Source organism: Sphaeroforma arctica (genome assembly GCF_001186125.1).
Source record: "Sphaeroforma arctica JP610 unplaced genomic scaffold supercont1.1066, whole genome shotgun sequence".
Taxonomy (NCBI): domain Eukaryota; class Ichthyosporea; order Ichthyophonida; genus Sphaeroforma; species Sphaeroforma arctica.
Window position 1 is genome coordinate 1 of NW_014039492.1, and position 13,880 is coordinate 13,880.

Here is a 13,880-nt window from a genome sequence, read left to right on the forward strand (position 1 = left end):
TACATACATGTGAACAAATGGTGTGTATGTGAATCCTCATACATACATGTGAACAAATGATTTGTATGTATATTCTCTGAGTACTTCGCCTACCTACACGTGTACAACCCCATACGGACCGTCCCGGATATCGTGCTCGTAATTCACTAGTCAAGCATGGGCTGTATAACACATGTAAGGGCAACCAACTATATACGGACACACGTTGCTGATATATATCTCTCGTCGTGCTCCTGTTCTGTTTTGCATAGATCTCAGCGTTGACAGAGGACTCTACCAGCAACCCAGCGTATGTGCTCATACGCGCACTAGAGGGAGAGTGTTGGAAGGATGCCCTGGATGTCATTGACAAGACACTGGGTGTAGTGCAGACCCAGAACGACTTCAAGATAGACTACGCATCCACCCCCTCTCCCGTGCATGATGTGCCGAGCTCGGTCAAATCGATGTGGAAGGTGTATTCATTACATGTATATGTCTATATATATATATGTATATTCATGTGTATATATATATATATATATATATTAAATACTACGCATATACCGTTTTTGTATAAACCGATGTGGCATGTCTAGCTTTCTATCTCAGTGCCTTCTAATTGTGGTTTTTCTGTTGATGCCTGCGAATGTGTGGTCTTCATTTGCTTTACTGCCTGCGTAGGTGTCTTCAAGAGACGAATCTGCGATTGAAGCTGCCTCTACGTCGCAACATTGGCATGGCTCGGATTAGTCATATCTACACCGATACCTACGTTTCTCAGTACACGTATAAAGTATCAGGTCCTGTCATATCTGCATAAGATTCCTACGTCTATCGGTACACGTATATAATATCAAGTCCTGTCATATCCGCATAAGATTCATGTCTTGGTCTGCTGGTACTAACCCAAACCCATGTCGCAGGAAACGCCCGAGAATCGCCAGACCGTGCGGCTGATGCTGAAGGATCTCATTCGCGCGCAGAAACACACCACCGGCACGGCCCACGAGTTTGTGTCGTCGACAACCAAGTATGTGCAGAAACTCTGACAAGTGTAGTTTCCCACGTGCTACGTGTTTACTAAGGGGTGTGACACAGCACACGTCTGCACAGGTTCACCCGTACTACATGTGTACGTGCGGATGCGATCATGTGTAGGTATGCGTGTGGTATATCAATCTATACCCCTCCTTGAATCCCCTTAGCACCCAGCGACATCGGAGATGTATAGGTGTGAACGTATACAGATGCATGCATCAGCCGCTGTGGACACCTCTACGCCACTGAGTAAACGTTTGCAAGTCGTTTAAATGTTCACCTGCATTTTAAATCTGCGCACAAGTTAGAACGCCAGCACCGGTGTCTATCCCTAGCCGTGTGCATGCATGCGTGTATTTTCTATGATCTCATGCCACAAAAGATAGAGACGTCCTTAGACTATTCGAGAGTAACCATCCTTATTAGTTCAGAATGCCTTGCTTGCTTACTATTAGTTGCACTCCACTGATGGTGTCGATATCAGGACAAGTCCCGATGTAGTACTGACAGCCCCGCGGATCACTTTCACTGTACTGGCCTGTTGGAGTGTGGGATTTCTTCTGTTGCGTGTGTGTGTGTGTGTGTATGTGTGTGTGCGTGTGTGAGTGTGTGTGTTGGTGTTTGTGCATGTGTGTGTGTGTGTGTATGTGTGTGTGTGTGTGTGTGCGTGCGTGTGCGCGTGTGTGTGTGGTGTGTAGCTCTGCCCAGTTCTGCTCGAGGCGGCCGTGAAGTGTATTCATATCCTTTGCGTGTATTCATATCCTTTTCATCATATTCTTCCTGACCACACATACACACTGATGTATCCGCTCCGACCCAACCGTTGGGGATGTGTGTACTTACACCTTCGCCCAATGTTTTGGTGCGTGGCTGTACTGATCTTGGCTGTGTGCGTTGGAATGATGTTCCGCCTACGGATAGCGTAGGCGCATGTAAGCACCAATACCGCCGACTGTGTGTGCGAGTAGCTGTGTTATCCCCGCGAGGTTTCACAGACATCACATCTAGCGTATAGGGTTTCTGAATAGGTTCTCGTTTCTCATGGACTATTTATTTGTTGACACAGTTTATTCGAGTCGATTGTTAAAACAGAGACGAAAGGCAGCGTGGTGCCAGAGGAAATGGCGGCGGTATGCATTTTGTATTGATGTTTGACTATGCTGAGTGGCACTACAGTGTTCGTTAAGTGTATTAGTTGTGAAAGCACCTACAGTACACTACATTATACACTATCAGTTTACCATAGTCTCTGAATCCCAATATTTTTATAGTGACAGTCCTTTGACATTTCTTTCCCCAGATTACAGTGATTCGATGCTTCTTGTTAGTCTTGGCCTTTTCATTCGTATCTCTAACCCGTTCTATAACAATCCGTTGTTAAACCATCTCAGCCTAATTTCGGTAGTTAGGGCCGTTTATACCATTGAAGAGTTTATGTGGCGTTCTCATTAATGTATGAACCGATACTAATCAGACACTAAGCACTGGGTTAGGTAGGTAGCCTCGCCTAACCCCCGGTTGTTTGTCTTGATTCCGTAGTCTCGTTTTTGTTTTCACCTCACTTTCCTTCAAAACTCTCGTGTTTGGCGAAATCCAAGTCCTGTTCAATAAATTTACATTTTGAGCTTTGGCTGTGGATTTTTACGACCAGCCACATATCGATAGCATCAAAAGTACGGGATTACCTATGAAGCGTTTCTTCGATCTCTAGACTAATAGCACACCAGATTATTTGACTTTGATTGTGTGCTGGAGACTCAATACAATGTAGGGTGAAGAAGAGTATCGAGATAGAGATATGTGTTCAACAGACAATTCTCAGCAGCAGGCATGGCACACTTGTTATACGCTACTCAGGGAAACTTTTTTTCTAGAAAAGTGCCGCATTAAGTCTGTTCCGCCCTGTAGGAAAATAAGCGCGAGCCATACCAACACCCGAGTATGCATACAACCTCAGGTGTCTCCATACAATACATAATCAAATGAAAAGGTTTGCTTGGTGTCTGTATTACATACGTTTACTATTTATAGATACACATATTCATGACTGGTTTTGTGCTGCTCCTTTTCTATCTCCACTTTAGCCTGATGCGGCTAAGCAACGAGCGAAGAATGCCCAGATCACCACATTACTGGACGATTTCGACGACTTTCTTGAGGTATGTGAAACAGTCTGATCAATCTCTCTCTTGTCAGGGGGAAAACCCTCAAAGCTGCTGTTATCTCGGCGACGGACTCAAACTATGTGAGACGTTTGTTTTTTTTAGAAGGAACTCTTATTTTCGTTCTCAAGATATAGGAATTTGGTATTACGTTTGTACGAAAACGGGGTCTTGGTTGTACTCCGCCGAGGGATTGTATGTGATGTTTCATGTTTAGATATGCATATGCGCAGAACTTCTTTATCAATATACTAAGTTTGCGACAATTCACAAGTTGATACGATACCTACACTCATTTCATCGCAGGAGAAATTACCGCTATTCGACGCCTTGAATGACAGAGCAGAGGCATCACAAACAAGGCCAATTATGAGAGCTAACGCACAACGTATGACTAAGACACGAGGATGAAAAGTCGTATTGAGTTATATTAAATACTATACCTACAGACACATATATATGTGTGGTGGTCGCGAGTGTATTCTAGTCTACATAGGCCAGCGCGGGCAGCCTAAGGACGGTGAGCATAACAGTTGCGGATGAATGCCACGTGTGCAAAAGTTGTGAGGCGTCCGTATCGAGCTTTTACGTAAACATACACACTTGCTAGGAGCTCCATTGCTGAGGTTTTGTGAACCGGACTCTCACTTATGATCGATGAGTCAGTATGCAAACCTCCATCTTATTACAGAGGACGCAAACTAGTTTGACATGTTGTAGCGTTCAAAATTGAGAAAACACAAAACTTAGAAAAGGCTGAAAGCCGGGAATTCCAAATAAAGGAGAGCCAATTGCTCAAATCGAAACAACAAGGATACTTGATCGTTGGAATTGAACCACATACTGCTTAAATAAGCTCACTATATATTTTATTTACCAGCGGCTCTTGGTTGATAAGTTTATTTGAGTAGTTTACGGCATTTAGGTAGTCTAAATTCTTTTTAAACACGCAAATTTGAGTCTAGTTTTCTGGAGTGGTACAAATTCACACGATTTGTTCTGGATTTACACTGTCAGATGGATATTAGGTTTTTCTGAGCAGATACCGACATCCAATTAGACCTTCGACTCAAATCTACATGATACTACGACGATGTAGTGAATACAGTTATAGAAGATAGTCAACTGTATCTATGGCAACTAACATCTTGTTTTGTGGTGTTTGAGAGATTTGTGTGTAGTTAACGACCGTCTTGGGATGTGCGTGCAATCATATAGAGCAGATGCACAGTGCTACAATAGGACCGTATGGCAGTGCATGTGGATCCAAACCGTGGGGGAGTACCCCACCTTCCCCCCCCCCCTAAAAAACGAACGCGTTGTGTGCATCCGATTTGGACGAAAGGGAATATGAAGATGTCGGGTGTACATCCATCGATGGTCCGGAATCATTATTTGGCATTTTCCTAAGGATCTACAAGCCAAGCATCGCTTAACTGGCACTGTAGTTGCTATTGGGAAGGATCACCTTAGTGGTGGAGCCAAGAGGTATGTATACTCTCTGACAGACTGTTCGCACAGAACAGATAAAAATAGTACGCTAGTGGCCACAGGAGACGAAGTATCTATGTTGCAATTTGCACTGGTTTTGAACGAGAGGAGACAGTGCGAGTGGCAGCCCCTATCATGGCCGAGTATCTGTGAGCACACACTCGTTGAATATGCCATGACCCACCAACCACCTTGCTTCAGCTCGTAGTACAGCCCTGTCGCCCCCATCAGGTATATAAGATCTTGCGTCTGATAGATTTGTCGAAGATGATGCTGACCGTTTAGTGGTAGAGAAACTTCTCGGTCTTTCTACGGGTGGAAATGTCAACCATACAATGGACGTACATGGTGATAACAGGAATGTAAAATCCAGTCTAGCGTCAGACGTAGGACCACCGGCTTCAGCTACTGTAACCTTGCAGGTTGAACGATTGAATGGGACACAGCACGGAAGCTCCCAAACTCTATTCAACATCACGCCTGATGTATATGGTACATTTAGAGCTGATATTGACGCACAAGCACCTGTTTTAGCACCAGCGGCACCTGCTTCTCCACCTGCACCAGAACAAGAGGCAAGACTAGTTGCTGATACTGTCAGAGTTGGAGAATGTCCTGGTGCTACCAGCGACGAGGCTATGGACCTTGATGGTGGCGGTACCCCGTGCCTTGACGACGACACGCAACCAATAGAAGGCGACTCGATCTCTCAGGCATCGTTCATGGTGAATGGGAGAGTATGAATGTATGCCCGCGTCGCTTGAATCGCAACGGCCGAAAAGACCAAGAGCCTAAATTGTACGATCTGTCTGGCCGACCTACCATCTTCACAATATTCTGCCCAAAGCTGCAACTAACCAGAAGTTAAAAGCGAAGGAGTACCATGTTTTGATTTTTGTCCGGTTTGTAATGTCTCGTTACCCTGCTACGACGGTATCTAATTACTCCACTCCATCTGAAGACTCCTCTGAAGACTCCTCGTATCCTACCCCTAACTTATCCACGTTGATGTTGCAAGCTCGCTTTAAACCGATTACCGAGTGTCTAGACCTTTTTAAAGGCGACCGCGACTCGGAGACCTGTCATCGAGCCCTTCAAAACATGCACAAAGTCTTTACATCATTTTGGAAATGCTGCTGTGTCGACCCCATGTGCCCATGGGATTGTCGTTAGAGCTACGCCAATTGCTGCTCCCCGAAGAAACTTTAGCCGCTTGTCAACGAGTTTAAAACAATAGCTTGTTGTAGTTCGTATGTCCTGTTTGTTAGTGACTTAGTAGAGGGAAAGGCTAGGCCAAAACACTTGCCACTGCTACAGTACGACGATTATGGCAAAACAACAGCTATAGTTCTTAGGTCAACTAAAACTATATACGGAACTGCGCTTGTGTTATTGTTGGACAGCGGTTTCTGTGTATTGCAACCACTATATGACCACTCTATGAACTACTATTGCGTGCTATTTATGGTATGTTTGTAATAAAGAAACCCCGGTATCGGCTAAAGGGTATACCAGAGGACGAACTAAAGATGCACATGGTGGATAAGCTGATGTTCGACTTTGATACTCGAAATGGTACGGTTGCATACGACGATCCAGACAACAAACAACGACCGCGCAAGAATTATACTTGCTTGCGCACAAGGACCATATCTACACTGATCACTTCGCTTCCACTCATGACACGAGTGTCCGAAAGAGAAAACATATACAGATACAACAGATCGCGAATTTATACCTTTCGGTATCCAGATAAAGTAAGCGACTATTACCACCAGGGTCGAAACGCTGCCGATCTTAACAATCAGGTGCGTGGAGGCGCTGTTTGTCTAGAATTGAAATAAGGACTAAGGGTTAGATAACACGTATTCGCGATTATGAACACGGCAATGGCATGGTGCCACTTGTCTGGAAACGATCCTATAACTATGGTAGACACCCATAAAGAGTCTTTGTATTGTATTGAAGAGCGATCCCCTACACGTTCGGGGCTATGCTTACCCGACCATATACACCCGCGGAAACCAAATTGAGCTGGGAAGTATGATCCATATAGTAAGACATGGAGTAAGACATCGAACCGTTACCACAAGCTTACATGCTGTGCACCAGGGTGTTGTAAACAGACAGACATGCATAGCTCGTGCTCACCAGAGTATGTCATGTGCCCTACTCACTACAACAAACATTTACGGATCATGATTTAGACCACACATGTTATACGCACGTCAATATATCACACATTCATTATTTTTTTCTTCTAAATGATATAAATTCGCCTTGATGGGCATGTCTATGCTCTACTGTTGGTGGCACTACAAGTCTAAGTTATATATCGATATGATAGTTAATCGTGACATATTTCTTTGCGTTTCTAATGACCTAAATAGCTTGATTGTAGCTAGCGTCTAAGTGAGATATTGTGTGTACAAAAATTCGGCTAAATAGTGAGTGAAAAATTGGGTATGTCACTATCTAAACAGAGACATTGGGTTAACTATTGTCGGACTGTATACGTATTATTTGTTGTACGGCGGTTACGATCCGACCATTAATTCGGCCGTACGACCAATATTTCTATGTGATTACATATATTGGAAACCTAGCTGATTTGCTAATTATGCGATCAGAAGGAATATAAGGCACGACGGGGGATTCCGGTATCAGAAAAACTAGTGTTTGTAAACCTCCTTGCTGACAAGTCGCAAGTGGCGATGGAAGTTAATAGTCGGTAGTTGTCCTTGACACTACGGTGGGAACAGCGAGATACATTGAATCGATCGTAAAGAATGGATACTGCTGGCCACTTCGCAACTCAGAATGTTCCAAGATGCATGTAGGGAACGGATGGTTGGATATAATTGAGTCTGCCAGTGATCTCGCAGTGTGTATTCTACAATATAAACGCTTTGTGAATGAAATATTTATCGAGCTACTTTGGTGAAGGAATGAAGCAGTAAATAATCCCTAAATCCGGTTAAAATGCTATGCATGCGGCTTACAAAGAATAGATATATTTCACGTCTGATACTTCAGCACATCATTCGCCCAGGTAATGTCTACAGAGGTGAAGGCGTGGTTGAAATTCAACGTGAAGTCATCTGTAAGAAGTCGTTGAAATTCATCTTAAAGTCAGTGTTTGTATTTGCATACTTCAGTATAAAATACAAAATTTGTGTAGTTCAGGAGCGACAAGTGTCCGTTTTTACTCTTGATCGTCAATTTGATTTATGTTTTCCAATTCAATAAAATAACGCATGGATACTTTACCGCAATGCGCATTGATACGTACATGAAAAAAAAGGTATACATAACAAGAGAACAAAATTTGCACCTGCATTAGATTCAAATGGCAATATCATACTATCGGTAACTTGTAGGACTAGCGATTTCAACTAACAATAAGCTACAGCAATAGTGCGACTGAAATCACAGGAACCATCCAGAACGCAGATATATCCGATCAGACATTTTCGATCGAATACTGCAACAAATGTTTAATTGATTGAGCACCTATTGGACTTTATTAGGGTAAATTTAACAGAAGGTAGATTAATTTGAAAAATTGATGGAGGCTGTTAAATCTGCTTGATATACGGGTAGGCAATCCTTTTTTGACCAACAAGCATTTTTAATTTTGAAATTACAGCTAGAATGTCGTTTGTGACGAGCGACCGTTGTGCTGAATATATACCATTTGTCACGGAAAGCTATATTTGAGATCGTAAAATCTAGTAAATTGATTCCGCGGACAGCGAAATTGTACTGAAAACTTTCTTATTAATATTGAAACGGGCTCATTTTTAAAGCAACTGCAATCAAATAGATCAAAAATAAAAGGTGAGGAACGTATAGCGAAAGAATTTTGTTGTTATTGAAAGAGTATACCTAACTAGAGTGGTACTAGTATTAATTATCTCCTCTATGGAACACTACATTCCTGTGTTGCTCGTTATCTTGAAAAGAGAAAATATTCGATGACCTATATCTATAAATTATCGCACTGCAAATGGAGAGCTTGTTTTATGCTCTATACCGATCTAATTTGTTGTACGATATATTATAATTCAAATCCTAGAATCGGTGATTGTAAGATTTGGCCTAATAAATTCGATGCTAATGCCTTAGAATAAATAAACGCGTAGGTGAATTCTAAGTATCGTGTTTATATCAATATAAATAAACGAAATGAGACCTTTAATAAAGTTAGGTCTGTCTCGTGAAAACAGCAATACTCTGAGGGATTGTAAGGCTGAGACATTGCCTATATATAATCCTCTCAGTACTGTTTCCGCCGAAGGGATTTTGTTTAGTGTTTCGTTGTTGCTCTATTCTAGGGCGAATCCGAGAGACTCATAAAATCCTATCTTTAAATAGAATAAATAAATAAATAGAAATACTCTTGACGCCCGTAGTTATTGTCTTAACCAATAACTTGCCACTATCAAGAAATACCGACTTAGCCTTCATCAGACTGGCACATCTGGTTGGCTTATCGGAGGATCAACTAAGTAACGCTAATAATCCCTAGGAACCTATATTCGGTTGAACTATCTCGCAACCGAAGTATTCAGATATAAATAAAATTGGAAAGTAAATAAAGTTCTATTAATAGAACTAGACTAACTCTTTATGTTTGGTATTTTACTGAGGCCTTTTAATGGCCTCATCCAAATATCTGATATGCTAAATGGAAAAGGTATTAATTAATAAAACCATTAAAAACCATTTTAAGAAACTTAAGTTCCTCGCGCTATTAAGAGCACATTTAGGAGACTTAAGTTCCTTGTACTATTAAGAGTACGTTTAGGAAACTTAAGTTCGTCGTACTATTAAGTACGTTTTTAATTTGCGTACTGCTTAAGAGTACGTTTATACATGGGAGTCTAATGTGGAGGCCCGGCTTATTACACAGCTCCCACCCAGCTTTGAGACCCAAGAGAAGCGAGTTGCTCACTCAAGCTGATTATGGGTCAAAAAGCGAGAAAGGAAAAACGGGTCGAAACATTAAGTAGCATAACATATAGTTAATGTTGCTCAGGCGGAGGAAGTTAAGTGTTCTCGGTTATCCTGAGAGTTTTGGGCTTAGGTCCAGTAGGTCCGTGGTGGTCGACTGGACGTTTCTTACGCTTCAGTGTCTTAAGCACATATGAAGGATGAGCAATAAGGCTCGGGATAAATGCTGTAGACGGATAAGTTTTAACTTCCGTTCCTTCAGACGATGGAAACATGATATCTTTTTCAGCTTGTGACATATGCAGGCGTTTACGCCATTTTCGATTAAAGGCTTTTAAATAGTCTTGATTATCGAAAGCATCTGAAGTCAACTCATCTATTGTACCGTCTATCAAGCGTGTACGATAGTATGTATAGCCTCCCTTATCCGTTCTCTATATAATGTTTTTAAATTCAGAACGATCAAGAGGGGCATTAGAGTCATGTCTTCTTGCGAGTATAATCTCTGTAGTCGGAATACGACTTGTGCCTATATTAAGCGTCCTAGAACCATCGGGATTATTTACTTCATACGTTCCACTTTTAGTGTCTGCTACAGAGATTATATATGGACCTATCCATTTAGATGTTAATACAGTATCATCGAAATTACGTTGACGGATGTTAACTCTGTCACCAACCTGATACTCTGCTATCTTCTTGGTAGTGTTCCAACGCTTTTGCCTTTTTAATAAGAAGGATATACAACGTTATAAATACGTTGGACCTTCTCTAACCATGGTAACTCATGATGATCGGGTTCGTCCTTGTTAAAAGGGATTTGTAACTCACTATATCTGCCACGAAAACAGTAAGCGGGTGTAGTTCCTGTAATCGGATCAGCACACTCGTTCATCTGTGTTTGTACCCACTTAAGGTGGTACGGCCAATCATCTGCATCATCCGTTAATGCAGTACGCAAGAAGAAATTATGTCTTCTATGGCTCGTTTCATTCACGCCTTGCGTTTGCGGCTAATATGGCACACCTCTCATATGGCATATGCCTGATACGAGTACTAGCGATTCCATAACGTCATCGCAGAACTCGCTACCGTTATCAGTGTACATAATACCCGGCCACCCGTGGTCAGCAAAGACTTAGCAACATAATTCTGTCACGATCTGCGTATTCTTATCCTTTAATGGATAGAGCAAGTTAAACCGTGACACCATATCAAAGAAGTGGCATACGTAACGGTCGCCTGTGTGCTCGGACGTGGGCAAGTCAACCAGATCAATGATGACCCTGCGCCATGGAACATCTTCAGTCACACTCTTAAGTGGTACGAAGCCATAGCGCTTGATCTGATTGAGATCACAGTCTGTGCATGACTGATATACTCTATCAACTAAAGTTGCCAGCTTAGGGTGAGCGATCCCATGTCGCTTAGCATCTTTAAGTGCTTCTACTACGTTCTGGTGCTTCAGTTTACGATTTTGCTTCAGCCAAGCAAAATTATTTTCATCATTCTGCTCTTCCAGAATAAAGGTAGGGTGTTGAGAATCCACTTGCGTGGTCTCTAAGTCTGTAGTGTTTCCAGACTCCTGTCCTGCTTTTGCATGAGCGTCATAAACGCGCTCATGTGCGTTAGATACACCTAACTTATTTAATAGTCGCATTATATGTGTATACGCTTCAGGATTGTCATTCATTAATCCCTTTAAAAATAGGGTTTGAAAGACCTCGGGCTTGGACTTTATGTTAGTAAACAGAGTCCTATCTAGAGACTGACGCTTCTTAACAGTGTCGTTAGTAGATTGTATTTCTTGTGCACAGACGTTAAATGCTGTGTTGCCTTTGAACTGCTTAATTTCCAATTGGGTAGAGAGCGGAATCTCTGATTCTTTGGCCTTGTTAAGGAAGGTCTCAGAAGGGGTCCATTTGGTTGTTCCAATGGGACCTATACGACATATAATATTATGTCTCCAGGGCGTCTTCTGGACGGCTCGGGTACCCTGATATAGGAAAGTATCTACTTCCCTATCTAAATATATTGACTCGCATTGTATCATGCTGATCAATTTATTGAGCCATGGATCTTTACTCCGAAATGGGCAACACAACGTGATGGTAGCTTTATGTATATGAACATAATTTAATAGCTGGGCAAGTAACTGTCATGGTGGATTAGCCCACGCATTATGTTGGGAGAGGTCTATTTGAAAGGCGTCTCCCATAGGATGATTTAAAGTCCTGCAATTCGATAGTTGTGCATTATGATGTGTAGCAAACATATATATATGGTATGTGGCCCATATACCTTTTGAGCCAGTTCAAACCACCTAGGATTACACTTCCAGTCAGTGGCTAGTAACTCACGTACGGATTTATTAAAGTCCGGTACGAAGCGTGATAACATATCCGGGGCAAGTGTTTTATATCAAAATGAAACTTTGATATTGTATCATGCCAGCGACTCAGTAATTGCGAGTCGGGTTTAATCTCTTTCATATATTGAAGAGATTTCTGATCACACATTAGCGTAAATGCTGTTCCGTATAAGTAATCTCGGAAGTATGTTAGAGCTGCCATTATGGCTAATAACTCTTGTTTAACAGTTGGTGAATTCAACTGTGAAGCATTCATTGCTCGACTAAAGAATTGTATATATCTAGGTTTGTTATCTATAAGCTGGTATAATACTCCTCCTAAGGCTAAGTCGGAGGCGTCCGTTGCTATTTCTAACGGCACGCCATCGACTGGCCCTTGTATAACTGGGGCTTGTTGGACTGCGTGTCTGAGCGCTTTAAATGCGTCATCACACTCTTTAGTTCACAAGTCTCCTAGTTTGCTTTTATGACATCTTAAGTGTCCAAAAGGTTTAAGGTAGTCAGCTAAGCGTGGTACTCTATCTGAAAAGAAGTTTGTAAACCCACACATGCTGTTAACATCTCTTCCTGTAGTTGGTGTTCGCCAATCTAACAGATGTTCTACCTTACCGGGGTCGATTTTAATACCTTCCCCAGATATATGGTAGCCTAACAGCTGTATTTCGCTCAATGCGAAGTGGCATTTCTTCTCGTTAATCTTCAAGTTTTGCTCATTGAGTCTCTTAAAGACTCGTCTGACTAATGCGGCGTGTTCGCCTGTAGTCTTAGAAAAGATGACTATGTCATCTATATAGACTTGCACGTTAGGCATGTCTGCAAACATTTCTTCCATTACTTGTTGGAAGAATGCTGGTAAAGAGTTTAACCCGAAAGGTGCACCTTTGAACCGGTATTGTTTGCCTTTCCACGTAAAGCTAAAGTGTGTACGGTGGGATTCATATACCTGCATTTGATGGTATCCTTGTGTAAGGTCTATAGTTGTAAACACTGTAGCACCTTCCATCCTTCGCAGTAGCTCGTTAATACGAGATAAGTGAAAGCTATGAGTCGGCAATAATCTATTTATTGGACTCATATCTAAACATACTCTGACTTTCTTAAACGATCCGTCAGAGTTATGTTAACCTACGGCTAGCAGCACCAAGTTAACTGGCGTTTGTTGATAGTTAATTTCTATCACACCATCTGCTATCTATTTCTCAACTTGTTCCTTTACAACAGCCTTGTGTCTCCAGGATACATAATTCCTTGAGGGATACTTTAAATGTGTAAAGTCTACCTTGGTTAAGTCAAGACTGACATATCCGTCGTTAAAGCGGAATTTTGCCCAATATCTGATCTTTATTTTCTTATTAACAAGAATCAGATCCATGATTTTGTCCGCAAAGTCAGGTATTAATAACTTGACTGTGTCTGACGGGGGCTTATATGGATTCAGACAGATATCGTCTGATTGATCCTTTAATGGATCTAGCTTTCAGTCCCAAGACTTAGTGTGATAGCCATTGGTCTTCTCACACTTGTCACACTTAATAAGAAAGTGTGTACAGGTGGATGAATGTCTGCCATCCCAATATCCGTTAGGGGTTAACTGGTACATGTCATACCCGCACTGTGCGTCGGCACATTTCTTAATATCCTTAAATGGAGGTTCCATGTCCTTCGCTCCTGCGCGTGCCCGTTTATTGGGTCGTGTGGATAAAGTGGAGTCGCGAGCACGTGTTTGTTGGGGTCTCTCGTTTGAGGTCTGCCTGGATACGTACCCGTGATCAGTGAGCTCCCGCAGCTTCTTAACAGCCGCTTTTCTCTTCGATGTTACTCGATGTGCGGGGAAAAGGGTGGATATGTAAACTTCGATGGAAATTACTAGGTTTCAAACG

At 42.1% G+C, this 13,880-nt stretch overlaps 2 protein-coding genes across 3 annotated transcripts; both read left to right on the forward strand.

The window, feature by feature from the left end:
* Window positions 1-245: 245 nt before the first annotated feature.
* On the forward strand, window positions 246-3,989 carry SARC_09863. 2 transcript variants are annotated; one of them, XM_014296105.1, is made up of 5 exons: window positions 246-455; window positions 906-1,012; window positions 2,087-2,150; window positions 3,105-3,179; window positions 3,489-3,989. In XM_014296105.1, the coding sequence occupies exons 1-5, from the start codon at window positions 447-449 to the stop codon at window positions 3,591-3,593; spliced, it is 360 nt and encodes a 119-aa protein (XP_014151580.1). In that variant the 5' UTR covers window positions 246-446; the 3' UTR covers window positions 3,594-3,989. The 2 variants fall into 2 exon arrangements, with proteins under 2 accessions (XP_014151580.1, XP_014151581.1); XM_014296106.1 differs by lacking the exon at window positions 246-455 and having other exon boundaries at window positions 468-1,012.
* Window positions 3,990-5,008: 1,019 nt separating this feature from the next.
* On the forward strand, window positions 5,009-5,416 carry SARC_09864 (hypothetical protein; the record flags this gene model as incomplete). The annotated part of the gene is made up of 1 exon (XM_014296107.1): window positions 5,009-5,416. The coding sequence occupies one exon, from the start codon at window positions 5,009-5,011 to the stop codon at window positions 5,414-5,416; it is 408 nt and encodes a 135-aa protein (XP_014151582.1).
* Window positions 5,417-13,880: the final 8,464 nt, after the last annotated feature.